Source organism: Dryobates pubescens, chromosome 23 (genome assembly GCF_014839835.1).
Source record: "Dryobates pubescens isolate bDryPub1 chromosome 23, bDryPub1.pri, whole genome shotgun sequence".
In the NCBI taxonomy this organism is placed as follows: Eukaryota; Metazoa; Chordata; class Aves; order Piciformes; family Picidae; genus Dryobates; species Dryobates pubescens.
The window spans coordinates 15379929-15395183 of NC_071634.1; the positions used below are offsets into that span (position 1 = coordinate 15379929).

Here is a 15255-nt window from a genome sequence, read left to right on the forward strand (position 1 = left end):
GGGGCAGCCTGAGCAGCCTCTTCCAGGTCTTGACAGCCTTTCTGGGGAAGAAATTGTTCCTCATGACCAACCTAAACCTCCCCTGAGGCAACTTGTGGCCGTTTCTTCTTGTCCTGTCACTTGTTACCTGGGAGAAGAGACCAACTCCACTTTGCTCCACTCTCCTTTCAGGGAGCTGCAGAGAGCAACAAGGTCTTGGAGAACATCTCCATGGACATAGCTGGAAGGGAACCCTGGTGCAAAGACCCTGGTGAGGTCAGTGCTTGAGAAACACCTTCCTGAAGGCTGTGAGGTCCTTGAGGTCCTGTCATGGCCCTGCCACAGCATTGCCCTCCAGAGCTGCTCCTCATCCCTGCAAAGCTCAGTCCAGCTCCAAACAAGAGGCCACACTGAGGAAGGGCCCAGGGAACCCCACCAGCCTCCCTTGAAGGGATGTTCAGGTGCTCAGAAAGGCAAAGCAGCAGCAGGTGCCCATGGGGGTGGTGGGATGGCCCATCCCCAGGGCCAGCTGCTGAACATGGGACACCCACACAGAGCCAGACAGCCCCTCTGGGGCCTCTGCATGGGTTCCTCCTGTGTGGCACACCCAGGACTCAGCTGGGCAGCCCCACTGGGGGCTCCTCATGCCACCAAGCCCCAGCAGCCCTGGCTCCTGCCCTGCCACAATGCTTCCCATTCAGGTGAGCCACGCTGCAGCCCTCACACGAAGGCTGGGAATTTATGGCTTGCCTCAGATGTCACCTTTTCAACTGCATGCCTTGGCTCAGCCACCTTGGAAACCAGCATGAGCCAACGACTGGCACTGCTCAGAGGAAGCCCTTCCAAGACAAACAGGAGCTTGTGCAAGGAAGGGCATGAAAAGGCTCCCAGTCAAAGCTGGCAGCAAGTACCTGCAGTCAGCAATGATGTCATCCATCAGCTGGGCACCCAGAGCATCCAGCTCACTTGGAGAGTGATTGGCCTTGAGAGCCAGGTGGATCTTCTCCAGGTTTGCTTCCTGCAGGAAAGAGGAGGAAGAGGAGGTGGATAGCACAAACCTCCCAGGCGCTGCGGTGCCCTCCCCACCCAGCGAGCGCTTGGCACCGCTCCCCGTGATCAGAAGCTCCAGCCTGGGGCTCACCAGGGCTCTGCACCTCTGGCTGTGCTCCTGTGAACCACAACAAGTCCCATAAACAGCTCAGGAGCTGAGGGAAGGTCCTGTCACCCCACCCCCACCGGTCCACGGGCCGAGTGGCACCTGGGGGACACTGGCGCTCTTCCCCTCCTCAGCACAAGAGCCATCAACCCCCACACCTGACCCAGCCTGGGGATGGCCTCTGTCCCTTCCCTGGCCCCCCAGGCAGGATGCAGGAGGAGGTGGGCAATGCCACCATGGCACTCACCAACCTATCTGCTGCATAGTGGAGGAGGTTCTGGGCATCAGTCCTATCGCTGATATCTTCCCAGTAGGATGACAGCACCACCACCGGCTTCACGTTGCCCCAGGGCAAGTAGTAATAGTGACAGCCTGGGGGACACAGCACCACTGTGAGATGAAAGCCCTGAGCAGCACTTGGCCTTGGGCAGAGGCCCATCTCTGGGGCTCTTTTGGAGCGAGAGGATGGGGTTGATGTGCTGGAAGGTGTCCAGAGAAGGGCCACGAGGAGGAGCAGAGGGCTGGAGCTGCTCTGCTCTGGAGACAGGTTGAGAAACTTGGGGCTGTTCAGTGTGGAGAAGAAAAGGCTCCCAGGAGACCTTTTTGTGGCTTTCCAGTATCTGAAGGGGGCTCCCAGAAAGCTGGGGAGGGACTTTTGAGGGTGTCAGGGAGTCATAAGACTGGGGGAAATGGATCCAAGCTAGAGGAGGGGAGAGTTAGATGTCAGGGAGAAGTTCTTCCCCATGAGGGTGGTGAGAGCCTGGCACAGGCTGCCCAGGGAGGTGGTGGAAGCCTCATCCCTGGAGGTTCTTGCAGCCAGGCTGGAGGTGGCTGTGAGCAACCTGCTGTGGTGTGAGGTGTCCCTGCCCACGGCAGGGGGGTTGGGACTGGATGATCCTTGGGGTTGGAACTGGATGACCCTTGGGGTCTCTTCCAACCCTGACAGTTCTGTGATTCCCCAAAGCCAGGTGCAGCAGAGCCCTGCACACCGAGCTCCAAAGGCACATGGATGGGCCAAGCTCCATGGCTGCAGCAGCTCTTTCAGAGCAGCAGAGCAACCCTGGCAAGGTGAGGACATCTCCGAGCAGAGAGCCCCACAGGGGCCGGGCAGAGGATGGAGGCTGCAGGCCGGCCTCGGGCAGCCGCAGCCGGGGCTGGGCTCCCCTCCCTGGCGCTCACCATCGAAGACAGCCCTGCTGTACTGCGTGGTGGAGGCCAGGGGCAGGCAGGTGGTGTCGAACTTGTTGCCGTAGTTGCCGATGCTGACCTCGAACTGGATGGCGTCGTCCACGTCCTGCAGCATGGTGGCCGAGTAGAAGGCGGCGAAGAGAGAGTACTTCCGGCGGCGCAGGTACCGCTGCGGGGGCACAGGGCCGTGGAGGGGGCACCAACGCTGCTGCCCCGCAGGCAGGGCACCCCTGGCCCTCACACCGGCCCCCAGGGGACGGGCTGCCAACAGAGAGCCACCCCCAAGGCTCCAGGGGAGATCGGCCACCCCCGGGGGAGATCAGCCACCCCCAAGGGAGATCGGCCACCCCCAAGGGAGATCGGCCACCCCCAGGGGAGATCGGCCACCCCCAGGGGAGATCACCCATCCCCAGGGGAGATCAGCCACCCCCAGGGGAGATCACCCATCCCCAAGGGAGATCAGCCACCCCCAAGGGAGATCGGCCACCCCCAAGGGAGATCGGCCACCCCCAGGGGAGATCGGCCACCCCCAGGGGAGATCACCCATCCCCAGGGGAGATCAGCCACCCCCAGGGGAGATCACCCATCCCCAAGGGAGATCAGCCACCCCCAAGGGAGATCGGCCACCCCCAAGGGAGATCGGCCACCCCCAGGGGAGATCGGCCACCCCCAGGGGAGATCACCCATCCCCAGGGGAGATCAGCCACCCCCAGGGGAGATCACCCATCCCCAGGGGAGATCGGCCACCCCCAGGGGAGATCACCCATCCCCAGGGGAGATCACCCATCCCCAAGGGAGATCGGCCACCCCCAGGGGAGATCACCCATCTCCAAGGCTCCCAGGGAGATCAGCCACCCCCAAGGGAGATCAGCCATCCCCGAGCCTCCAAGGGAGGTCAGCCATCCCCAAGGCTCCCAGGGAGATCAGCCACCCCCAAGCATCCTGTGCCTGGGCACCACTAGAGTCTAGCCCCAGCCCCTTGCCTCCCCCCCCCACACCTTTTAGGCATTGCTAAGCAGCAACCCCCCCTGGAGCCCCCTCCCCCCATTACCTCCACCCGCAGGATGTCATCTGCGGAGATGTCCTCCACCTTCTGCTCCACGTGCTCCACCACCTTGGTCTCCAGCTCCACCAGCAGCCTGCCACGATAGGCAACTCCCTCGCCCTTGGGGTAGAGCAGGGAGAGGCATCAGGACCCCGGCAGCGCCTCCCCGGGGGCTTGGCTGCGGAGGGGCGAGCTCAAGGCTGAATGCTCCTGCAAGAGCTTCCGAGGCAGAGTTTGTGCGGCAGAGCGAGGGCAGGAGGAGCTTATCCAGCAGGAGGAGCCAGAAACCTGCGGCAGGCTCCCAATGACAAAGCCCCCGTGGGTTAAGCAGCAGCTCGGCTCGGGGCAAGGAGGGAGCAGGGCTGCGGTTAGCTGCTGCCATGCTGGGGAGGAGCTGGGGTCACCTTTCCCAGGTTGAGGCTCTCGTAGGGGTCGGGGAAGCCGGTGAACTCCCGGGGGCTGCCGTACAGGTTGATGTAGCAGGGCCCAAAGGTGGGCAGGAACCCGAGGCCATCATCCACTGGGCACCAGGAGGGGGAAAAGAGACATTAGAGGAGAGTCCTGAGGGCGCCTCAGGGGTGCACCCCACACAGGCATCGCCGCTGGATCCTCTGTGTGCAGCTGGAGGCCACCAAGGGCAGCCTGGAGGAAAGGAGGCTGAGGCTCCCCTCAGGAGGTCTCCTTCTCCATCTCTACAACTCCTTGAAAGGAGGCTGCAGCCAGCTGGGGGTTGGTCTCTTCCCCCACAGAACAAGTGACAGGAGAAGAGGAAACAGCCTCAAGTTGCACCAGGGGAGGTTTAGGTTGGACATGAGGAACAAGGGCTGGCCCAGGCTGCCCAGGGCAGTGGTGGAGTCTCCATCCCTGGAGGGGTTTCAGAGCTGTGGAGCTGTGGTGCTGGGGGCCATGGTTTGGTGGTGCCCTGGCAGTGCTGGGCTAAGGGTTGGACTCAGTGACCTTAAAGCTCTTTCCCAACCAAACCAATTCCATCACTATGAGAACACTGCAGGGTTTCACCCTCCTTGAGCCCTGGGGCCACTTACCTTGCTGCAGGAGAAAGACAAGGTAGAGGTGGGGCTGGGGTGAGGGGAACAGAGCTCCCCATGGCCAGCAAGTGTCCCCAGGGAAGGAGAGCATCACTTTGCTGCTGTGACCCAGCACAGGGGATCCACAGCAGCCAAGGAGCTGGCCCAGTGCTTCCCTCAAGGCAGGAAGGGAGGGCTTGGAGGAGGAGGGCCCATTTTTATGACACCTTGAGCAGGAGGAGCAGGGAAGGGGCAGGAACCGTGTGCAGGGTCCTGCTCTGAGCTCCTGAGCTGGCTGCTCCCTGTGCACAGCTGGCTCTGCACACAGCCACACCACAAAGAGGTCACTGCCCCACATGGAGACCCCAGACTCGCTGTGGGGAAGGGCAGGAGAGCCCCTTCCCAGCTTCCACGGGGCAGGAGCCATCTCCTCTACCCACCAAGGTGCCCAGGCAGGGTGCAGCCAGAGCTCCCACAGCTCTGTGCAGAGCTGCAGCCCTGGCAGCAGAACCATTACCCAGAGGTGACTGCAAACCAAGAGAGCAGGGGCAACGTACGGTCTGGGGCTTTCAGAGGCTTCACAAGGGCAGGAAACTCATCTGAGGCACAAAGAAAGGCAGAGAGGTTAGGAAAGGCTGGCAGAGGAGCACGTGGCAGGATGGAAGGTTATGGGAAGCAGGGGAACGCTCTCCTGGGCTTTAGGTGCCACAAGACACAGGAGAGACAGAGAGAGGAAGGAGAAGGTTGTTAAATCACAGAGTGAGAGAGGTTGGAAGGGACCCTAACAATCACCCAGCCCAACCCTCTGCCTTGCCCAGGGACATCTTCAGCCAGATCAGGCAGCTCAGAGCCCCATCCAGCCTGGCCTTGGGCACTTCCAGGGCTGGGGCATCCCCAGCCTCCCTGGGCAGCCTGTTGCAGTCTCTCCACCCTCACAGTGAAGAGCATCCTCCTTGCCTTTCCTCTCTTTCAGTCTGGAGCCATCACCTCTTCTCCTGAAAAATGTCCCTCTCCAGGGAGCTCACCAGGGACCTCTGACCCTACTGCCCTCCCCAGAAGCTGTGGGGTTCTGTGGGAAGCAGGATTGCAGCATCCCTGGAGGGGCTGCAAAACCTGGACAGAGCCACATGGCTGGTGGGACCCACAGTGCCCCAGCAGGTCTGTGGTGAGGGGAGGGGAGGGGAGGTGAGGGGGAGGTGAGGTGAGGTGGAGGTGAGGTGGAGGTGAGGTGGAGGTGAGGTGGAGGCGAGGTGAGGTGGAGGTGAGGTGGAGGTGAGGTGGAGGTGAGGTGGAGGTGAGGTGGAGGTGAGGTGAGGTGGAGGTGAGGTGGAGGTGAGGTGGAGGTGAGGTGGACGTGAGGTGTGCTGGCCTTGGGCAGACCCCTCACAGCCTCCTCCTCCCTCCCCAGCCTTTCTTTCTCTCTCTCTCCCTCCAGACAAGCCCAGGAGCTGCTCAGGAGCTGGAGAAGGGTGAGGGTAGACACACAAGCCCCAACTCCATGCCTGCATGCATGGCCAGGCAGTGCTGGGGGCACGCAGCTGGCTGCAGCTTTGCCCCAGGCTCATGTCCTGGCAGCTGCTGCCAGCTCCATCTCATGTCCCCAAGCCAGCAGGATGCCAGCAGTGGGTTGCAGAGGACCCAAGAGGCTCAGAAGCACAAAGCCTGAAGAGGTTGCAGATGCCACCAAAGCTTGTTAGCAGCAGGAGATGCTCATGCAGGTTAGGACAGCCTCTGCTCCTGGCCCTCTCCTGGGGGTCCTGGCTGCCCCACAGCTGTGTCCCCGCTCCCTGCCCTCCTGCTGGGCACAGTCAGTGCCACCCAGCCAACATCTCCATGGCTGTCCTCCACTTCAGAAAGCCTCTGGGACCTGGAACAGCACCCTCAGCACAACCTGGGCCTGAGCCCCCATCACACCCTTAAATGTCACCTAAAGAGGAGGCACCAGCAGGGGCAGGCATGGCTGGGACGTGGCACCCTCCAGCAGCCCTGCCTTTCCCAGGGGACTGCAGCCCTCTCCACTCAGCAGGGAAAAGAGGCAACAAAACCTCTGGCACCCATGGCCCTGCGCTTTCCCCCTCTGCCAGTGCCCCTGGGCAGATCTGAAGGTCTTCCAGAGCACATCCCGGGAGAGCTGAGCTCCCACCGCGGGACAGAGCCCCCTGCAGCACCGGCGGCTTGACGGGGACCATCCCTGCCGTGCCCCCCTCCCAGCCACCACCAAGCTCCAGCCACGGGCATGCAGAGCTCCTCCCCAGCCGTGCCCCCCAGATGCCCTGCTGCCACCCCCCTCCTTACCCTCCAGCTCCCCTCCAGGGGCCGAGATCTTGGACATGCTGAGGTAGGCAGTGCCGACGACGTCGTTGTGAGTCACTCTGTCCCTGCAGCACAGCCCCCGCTGCCGTCACCCCGCGGCCACACGGGGCTGCCCCTCGCCTCCCCTCCCGCCCACCCCGCTGCTCCAGCCCGGCGTTCCTGGGGGCAGCCCCCGCTGGCAGCCCCCTCCCTGCTCACCAGTCGGTCACCCGGAGCCTCATCTTCTCACACATGGAGGGGAACTGGGGAAAGAGAGAGGCAGAGGAGTGGGGAGCGCTGGGGAGGTGGGCGAGGGGTGGGGAGGAAGAGGAAGGGGGAAGAGAGGATGGGGGGGTGGGAAGAGAGGATGGGGGGTTGGGAAGAGAGGATGGGGGGGTGGGAAGAGGATGGGGGGAGAGAGGACAGGAGGTGGGTGGAAGGAGAACAGGGGGTAGGAGGGGGAGCACAGGGGGTAGGAGGGAGCAGCAGAGGGGTTAGGGGGGGAGCACAGGGGGGTGTGCTCACCATGGCTGGCAGCGTCAGGCTCTGGTTCCACTGTGGGTTGGCATTCTTCTCCAGGATCTTTGAGTAGAGCTGCAGGTGTGAGTTGGGGGATGAGAAGTCAGAGCTGGAAGAGCTCAGACCCCCCACAGTCCAGCTTGCATTGCCTGGTGGGGCTCTGCACTGTGTGGGCAAACCCCTCTGGGCAGCTAGAAGAGGATGCTATGGGCTGCTGGATGTCCTCTCCCCCCAGCAAGGACCACCTGAATCTCCCCTCCCTCCTTCACAGAACCATTCTGGTTGGAAAAGACCAACCAACACCAGGCCAGCGCTGCCAGGTCCCCACTACAGCACCTTGTCTCCTTTGCTGGACACACTGCCAGCAGCACCACACAGCTTGGTGCCATCAGCAACCCTGCTGAGGCTGCACTCAGTGCCACCGGCCCTGGCACCAACACAGATGCTGAACAAGCCTGGTCCCAGTGCTGATCCCTGAGGGGCTCCACTTGTCCCTGGCCTCCCCTTGGAAGCCAGGGTGTGACAAGGCCTGATGGGACCTTTGCAAATGCTCCATGGAGGGCAAAGGACCAAATCTTCCCCGTGCTGGGAGCAGCTGTTCCCTGTGCTCAGCCCTGGGAGCAGGGGCAGCTGTCCCCCCCCCGGCCGCTCACCGTCTTGCCTGCGAAGCTGACTTCCACGAAGGGATCTACCAGGTTCTTCTTGTTGCTCTCAAAGCCAAAGATCTGCCTCACATTGTCCATGACAGCATCATCCACTGGGAGGGGAAGGAGATGCTGCAAGCTCAGGGATGGCCCCAGCTCTGCAGGCAGGCTGTGCCCCCAGCCAGGCTGTGCCCCTCCATGGCGCCAGGCGCGGAGGAAGAGGAGCACAGAGCCAGCCTGCAGCAATAAGAGACTCCTCTCCGCAGGGCATTGCACCTGACAGCTGCCTGCAAGGGCTCTGGGCCCAGGCTCCTCAGCTGTGCCCTGCTTCCTGGCCCCAGCAAAGGGGACACTCACTCTGGGGCAAGTCTTCAGCCTTGAAGATTTTCAGGCAGAAGTGAGCTGCTCGCAGGGTGACCCCAGTGGGGCGCAGCAGGTTGCCCTCAATGTCCTCCTTGTCTTCAGAAACTTCCCTCTTCTCCAGCTGCAGCACCACAGGACAAGAAGAAAACATGACCAAGCTTGCAGAAGATCCTGAAACCAGCAGCAACACCCCCCTGAAATCCAGCACTGTGCCCCCAAAACAGAGGAAGGTCAAAGCAGCAGCTTCCTGCTGGCTGCAGTGTGTCCAGAGCCTGGCGCAGGGTCTAGAGCAGAAGGCTGGTGAGGAGCAGCTGAGGGAGCTGGGGCTGTTCAGCCTGGAGAGAAGGAGGCTGAGGGGAGACCTCCTGGCTCTCTACAGCTCCCTGAAAGGAGGCTGCAGCCAGGTGGGGCTTGGTCTCATCTCCCAGGGAACAAATGATAGGACAAGAGGAAACAGCCTCAAGTTGCACCAGGGGAGGTTTAGGTTGGACATGAGGAACAATTTCTTCTCCAGGCTGCCCAGGGCAGTGCTGGAGTCCCCATCCCTGGAGGGGTTTCAGAGCTGTGGAGCTGTGGTGCTGAGGGCCAGGGCTCAGTGGTGCCCTGGCAGTGCTGGGCTAAGGGTTGGACTCCATGATCTTAAAGGTCTCTTCCAACCCCAATGATTTTATGATTCCCTGGGAACAGACAGGGGGTTTGATGGCCCAGGCTGGCAGAGCAGCACAGTTGGAGCTTCCCCCCTCCACAGCCAGGGCAACACTCACAGGTGCTTCATCTCCAGGCCCCAGCACGAAGAGGCTGACTTTCAGATAGCCCTTGGCCCCCGCTGAGAAGTCCTCTGGGTCAGAGAGCAACAGCCACTTCCTGAGGAAAGCATGCTCTAGGGGGGAGAAGGGGGGAGAAGGGGGGAGAAGGGGGGAGAAGGGGGGAGAAGGGGGGAGAAGGGGGGAGAAGGGGGGAGAAGGGGGGAGAAGGGGGGAGAAGGGGGGAGAAGGGGGGAGAAGGGGGGAGAAGGGGGGAGATTTACAGCTGGACTTGATCTTGAAGGGCTCTTCCAAGTGGGACTCAAGGCAAAAAAATATGAGCTGGGCTGCTCTGATTGGGGCTGCTCTGATTGGGGCTGCACTGATTGGGGCTGCACTGATTGGGGCTGCACTGCTGGGGGCTGCACTGATTGGGGCTGCACTGATTGGGGCTGCACTGCTGGGGGCTGCACTGATTGGAGCTGCTCTGATTGGGGCTGCACTGATTGGGGCTGCTCTGATTGGGGCTGCTCTGATTGGGGCTGCACTGATTGGGGCTGCTCTGATTGGGGCTGCTCTGATTGGGGCTGCACTGATTGGGGCTGCACTGCTGGGGGCTGCACTGCTGGGGGCTGCACTGGGAGGGGCTTTCTGCCAGCCAGCCTGTGGCACAATGGCTGGAAGGCCTCAAGGATGTCTGTCTTGGGCCAGAGAAGCGCTGGTGGTGGTGGATGCAGGAACCTGCCTGGGTTCCCACAGGGCACAGGGCTGGGGGTGGGGGGTGCAGGGTTGCATTTCCCCTCTGTTTGCCCCAAACCCTGGGGGGGTCCCAAAGCCATGCCAGCCCCCACCCCCTGGCTGGGCTCACTTGGCTCAGAGTAGACAGTCTCGAGGTCCATCTGTGCAGGGAAGCAAAGAACAAATGTCAGTGCCCAGCCCATGGCTCTGCCTGGGGGCAGTGGGGGAGCAGGGGACACGTGAGGGTGAAAGGGGCACCCAGGGGTGCAGGGGACACCCAGGGCCCTCACCCGGAACTCCCCGAGCAGCGAGTCCGCCCGGAAGGAGCGGGAATCCACCACCTGTGGGGGACAAAAGGAGGAGAAAAAGGCTTTGCAGCCCCAAGAGCCTGCCGGGGGGCAGGGCCGGGGGGCAGGGCCGGGGGGCAGGGCCGGGCCGCATGGCTGTGCCCCGGGGCGGCGTGGGGCCGGGGTGCAGCCCCCAGCTCACCGTGATGAAGAGGGGGGCGTCCATCAGCTCCAGCGGAGACTCGAAGACGTTGAAGAAGAAGGTCTGTAGGAAAGGGAGGGGAGGCTGCAAGGGGGAAGGGCTACCCCAACCCCCTCTCAGGCTATGCTTGCACCTTCCAGCACCGCCCCAGCTCACCAGCTGGAGCTTCTTCCCCTCCTCTTGGGTGAGACCTCCTGAACGGCAGCAGCCTCTCCAAGGGAGTGCCTTGGGTGGCTGTGGTGCACCCCAAGGAGCAAACTCCTCCGGTTTGCTTCTGCAGCTGGTCTGGGGCTGGCTCCCACCCCGATCGGCTCCCCTGGGCTTCTCCTAACGGAGCTCAGGGGCAGGCTGGAGCAGGGTTCGGGGTCAGGGCTGGGGACAAGTCGCCTGCAGCACACCCACCCTGCACGTCCGGCTGCATTGCCCACCCCTGCCCAGGACATGCCCCCTGCCTGTTAGCAGCGGCTGCGGGCCGTGAGCCATCCCTGGAAGGGGACCAAGGTGAGCCCCGCAGGAAGGCAGGGGACGCTGGACCTGCCCGAGGGCAGCCTGCCGCCGCTGCTGCTGCTGAGCTTCTGTCCCGCCGCGGTCCCCATCGGCACAGCCCAGCCCCCGGGGCTGACCCGAGGCTTCCGTCGCTCAAGACACCAACCCCCAGCGCCCCCGAGCCTCCCCGGATGCCCCCAGGCCAGCCTCCCCCTCACCTCGTCAAAGAAGGGGCTGTTGCCTTTGCGTATCCTGCTCCTCCTGGTCTGCCCCGCCACCGTCACCTTCACCACCGGCCTGATGTTGACCCCAGGGAGCTGCCTGCCCTCGATGATTCTCACCCGGATCTGGGGGGAGGAGGAGGAGGACAGGCCGGGGGGGGCATCAGGATCAGTCCTGCCCTGGGATAGGCAGCTCGGGGAGGGATGGAGCCCCGTGGGGCCGGCCTGGGGGACGTGGGGGAGCTGAAGGCGAGCAGCTGAGCCCCGGCAGCAGTGCCTCACCTGGAAGTCCTGCGGCTTGTTGGACAGAGGCTTCTTGTGGGAGCTTCTCCTCCTCTTCAAGCCCTGCACGTGGTGCACGGGGGGCTTGTGGGGCACTAGGGGGGGGTCGGATCCCGGTGGCCCCGAGGAGGAGGAGGGCTCTGTCTCATCTCCTGTCACCGCCTGGTCCTCTGTCTCCTCCTCTCCGGCCGTCTCTGCATGGGGGCAGAAAGGAGGAGGAGGTGAGGGAGGTGGGAGCAGGCGCTGTGGGGCCGCGGGGCCAGGGGGCTGGGTGGGACAGACGTGGTGCTGGGGGGGGCAGGGCCCCCAGGGCCCCCCAGGAGAAGGTTTGTGGTTACCGGTGACAGCGTCGGGCTCAGCAGCAGCCGGGGCCGGCTCGGGGGCAGCTGGAGGGGGAAAGAGAGGCACAGCTCCGGGCGGGGGGATGTAGGACACCTGCAGGATGAGGAAAGCCTGGAAAAGAGGAAATGGTCGTCGTGGGGGGGTCCAGCAGGGCTCTTCCAGGGCCTCAGCCTCGGGGCTGGATGCCACCCATCGCGTTCTGCCCAGACACGGGAGGTGGAGCTCAAAACAAGTGCCAGGGCAAGGAGCAGAGCAGGGGGATGGCAGTGGGAGGTGTGCCAGGGCTCACTGGGACACCAAGGGTGGGGATACTGCCCAGGCTGGTCTCAAACTGGGAGCTGCAACTGGCAGGGACATCACCCTGACTGGTACCCAGCTAGGAGCTGCAGCTGGCAGGGACATGGTGCAAACTGGTCCCAGACTGGGGGCTGCAGCTGGCACAAACATGGCACAAAGTGGTCTCCAGCTGGGAGCTGCAGCTGGCACAAACATGGCACAAACTGGTCCTAGACTGGGAGCTGCAGCTGGCAGGGACATGGCACAAACTGGTCCCAGACTGGGGGCTGCAGCTGGCAGGGACATGGCACAAACTGGTCCCAGACTGGGCGCTGCAGCTGGCACAAACATGGCACAAAGTGGTCTCCAACTGGGCACTGCAGCTGGCACAAACATGGCACAACGTGGTCTCCAGCTGGGAGCTGCAGCTGGCAGGGACATGGCACAAAGTGGCCTCCAACTGGGCACTGCAGCTGGCACAAACATGGCACAACGTGGTCTCCAGCTGGGAGCTGCAGCTGGCAGGGACATGGCACAAAGTGGTCTCCAACTGGGCACTGCAGCTGGCACAAACATGGCACAACGTGGTCTCCAACTGGGCGCTGCAGCTGGCACAAACATGGCACAAAGTGGTCTCCAGCTGGGAGCTGCAGCTGGCACTGGCCTGACTGGCCCTCAGGCAGGGACTCACCCCAGTGCTCTGCTTCTTGGTGTCCAGCAAGGGGAGGTTGTAGGAGGCTGCCAGGCTGGGGGAGGAGAGGACATCTCGCAGGGGCACTCGAGCTTCACCCAAAAACCTGGGGGGAAGAGCAACAGGGGGTCAGGGGTAGCCTGAGCCAGGGGAAGGGACTGAGGAGACATGGCTGGGGCCAACCCAGGCACCAGTAAGCCACTGGAGGGGGATGGTGACATCTGCCAGCAGCATCTCCAATGGAGAACGATCCCCAGGGTGGCCTGGGCCCAGCCCAGGGGGAGCATCCCTCGGGGGTTTGTTTCCTTCTCCTCAAAGAGGAGCCCCCAAAAGCCCACACTGAGGAGCCAGGAGCCACAAACCAAAGCACTGATGGACTTCTCTGCCAGTGAAGCACACACAGGGACACGAGGGGTGGGGGTTCCACTGGGAGCTCTGAGCTGGGTGCCACCACCACCCAGGGGCATTTTAAACCTCCCTAGAACTGCTTTTCCCCCGTTGAGCTTCCTAGAATCAAGGAATGGTTTGACCCTGGGTGGGGAGGAGCTGGGCAGCAGCAGCACTGGAGCCGCTCCTGGGCCAGCCCTGGGCAGTGGAGGACTCAGCACTGCTGGCTGGGGTGGGAAGAGGCACGGGGCAGGAAGGGTTACCTAGATGCCAAGCACCAGGGGGTGATGATACAAGGAGGAAGTTCTTCACTGTGAGGGTGCTGAGACACCCAGCCAGGCAGCCCAGAGAGCTGGGAGAAGCCCCATCCCTGGAAACAACCCAGGTCAGGTCGTCTGGGGCTGTGAGCAGCCTGCTCCAGCTGCTGATGTCCCTGCTGGCTGCAGGGGGCTGGGGCTGGATGAGCTTAAAGGTCCCTTCCAACCCAAAGCCCCAGCAGCCAGCACAGGCCATGGGCCCCTGGTGATTGTCCTGGGGGGCTCTCCTGCCCCACCATCACCTCTGTGACAGAGGGCACTGCTCATGAGGGCATCACAATCCCTGCAGGCCACAGGAGGAATCTCCCTGCACCAGGAGTGAGGACTCTGCTCCCACTCTCCCTCTATTTATAGACATGGCACCACTGAGCTGGACCAGACCCAGTTCCCACCTCCTTGGCCTCCAGCCCAAGAGCAGCAGCAGCTCCAGCCCTGGAAATGAGATCCCTCAGGCCAGGGTTGCCCTCCCCATGCCCAGCTGGCTTCCCACCCTCCCCTGCCCCACAGATAGATCACTTCCTCTGGGTTTTGCCCTGTCCAGGCTGCAGTCCTGAGCAAAGGAGCCTCCTGTGCAGGCAGGGGTTGGCAGGGGGTGGCCTGGCTGTGCCAGGGCCGGGGCTGGCATCACCATCGGCTCCCACTCTGCTCTGCAGTGCAGCTGCTGGGAGACGGAGCCCTGGGGGCCAGGGAGAGCCCTCCGCTGCCCCCGGGGTGAGAGGCAGCAGGAGCTGCTGTGAGGAAGGAAGCTGGCCTGGGATGTTTGTTTAGCAGACACTGCCCTTCCCAGCTCCAAGTGTCCGGGGCAGGAGCTCAGCCAGAGGAGCTTGGCTGCTCTCACACCTCCCTGGCCGGGCGCCCATCGCCAGGGCCCCGCGGCACCAGCCTTGCCCCCAGCCCCGCTGGGGCAGCAGCCCGGGGCTGACAATGGGCACAAGGGTCCCCTGTGTCCTCCCTGCCCTCAAGCTGGGAGTTTTCTCCTCAGTCACCGAGTGAAACAGCCCAGAAATGCAGCTCTGGCCTCCCACCGGCTACCCACGGGGCAGCCGGCACCCAAGGAGCAACCCCCAGAGCCCAAGGAGAGCCCAGATCCCTTCCCTGCCCACCCCAGCCCTGGGGGAGGGTGGCAGGAGCAGGGCAGGCTGGTCAGAGCCCACACCCAGTGCTTTCCTCACCTGTTCCTCCCCACAGTCTCATGGTCTTTCACCACGACAGTCAGCTCAGCACCTGGGTCCAGGGCAGTCCCCTTCAGGTCCCACTCAAAGCCCTGGAGGGGAGGCGAGAGGAGTCAGAGCCAGCACCCAGCTGGGGCTGTGATGCTCCTGCTGGTGTCCATCACCTCCAGCAGTGCCAGGGGCCCCTGAGGCTGCAGCCCCCCATTCTTCATGCCAGACATTACCTTGGCACCACACATGGCCCAGGTAAGACTCCACAGCTGATGGAATCCTTTCGGCTGTAAAAGACCTTTGAGGTCATTGAGCCCAACCCTTAGCCAGGGCACCACCAAGCCAGGGCCCTCAGCACCACATCCCCACAGCTCTGAAACCCCTGCAGGGATGGGGACTGCCCTGGGCAGCCTGGGCCAGCCCTTGGCAACCCTCTAGGGGAAGAAATTGTTCCTCTTGATCACCTCAGACCTCCCCTGGCACAACTGGGGCCATTTCCTCCTGTCCTGCTGCTTGTTCTTTGGGGGGAGACTGACCCCCCCCTTGCTCCAACCTCCTTTCAGGGAGGTGTGGAGAGCCAGAAGGTCTCCCCCTCAGCCTCCCCTCCTGGCAGAGCCCAGGGCAAGGTCTCTCATCACGGACCAGAGGAGAAGGTCAGGGTGGGAGCTGGCACGCAGCGCTCTGGCACGGCACGGCCTTGGTCTGCTCAGCAGAGCCCTTTGTTTGCTTACTGTGACCCAGGAGAGTGCAGGTCAGGGGGAGAAGGAGGAAGGTGCTGGAAAAAAAATCTCCTGCCCCAGGCCAGGCTGCTGCTGAGCCAAGCAGAGGCTGAGGAGCCAAGCAGGCTTTGCTTCCCCTTGCAATGCCTTTCAGCAGCTCCTCTGAATGTGCCTGCTTGGCCCTGATAAG

The 15255-nt window shown here is 63.0% G+C and overlaps 1 protein-coding gene across 1 annotated transcript in view; it reads right to left on the reverse strand.

The window, feature by feature from the left end:
• The window catches only part of DYSF (dysferlin), a 91352-nt gene that overhangs the window by 69927 nt on the left and 6170 nt on the right, over positions 1–15255 (reverse strand). Inside the window, exons 3-21 of the mRNA XM_054172414.1 lie at positions 14356–14447; positions 12480–12585; positions 11171–11623; positions 10886–11014; positions 10182–10244; positions 9983–10033; positions 9823–9853; positions 8976–9091; positions 8206–8332; positions 7858–7961; positions 7211–7279; positions 6905–6948; positions 6689–6771; positions 4951–4992; positions 3773–3888; positions 3375–3488; positions 2315–2492; positions 1383–1507; positions 891–997 (exon numbers count right to left, since the gene is read on the reverse strand). Coding sequence (XP_054028389.1) covers positions 891–997; positions 1383–1507; positions 2315–2492; positions 3375–3488; positions 3773–3888; positions 4951–4992; positions 6689–6771; positions 6905–6948; positions 7211–7279; positions 7858–7961; positions 8206–8332; positions 8976–9091; positions 9823–9853; positions 9983–10033; positions 10182–10244; positions 10886–11014; positions 11171–11623; positions 12480–12585; positions 14356–14447 — 2150 coding nt within the window. The remainder of the gene's footprint in view (positions 1–890; positions 998–1382; positions 1508–2314; positions 2493–3374; positions 3489–3772; positions 3889–4950; positions 4993–6688; positions 6772–6904; positions 6949–7210; positions 7280–7857; positions 7962–8205; positions 8333–8975; positions 9092–9822; positions 9854–9982; positions 10034–10181; positions 10245–10885; positions 11015–11170; positions 11624–12479; positions 12586–14355; positions 14448–15255) is intronic.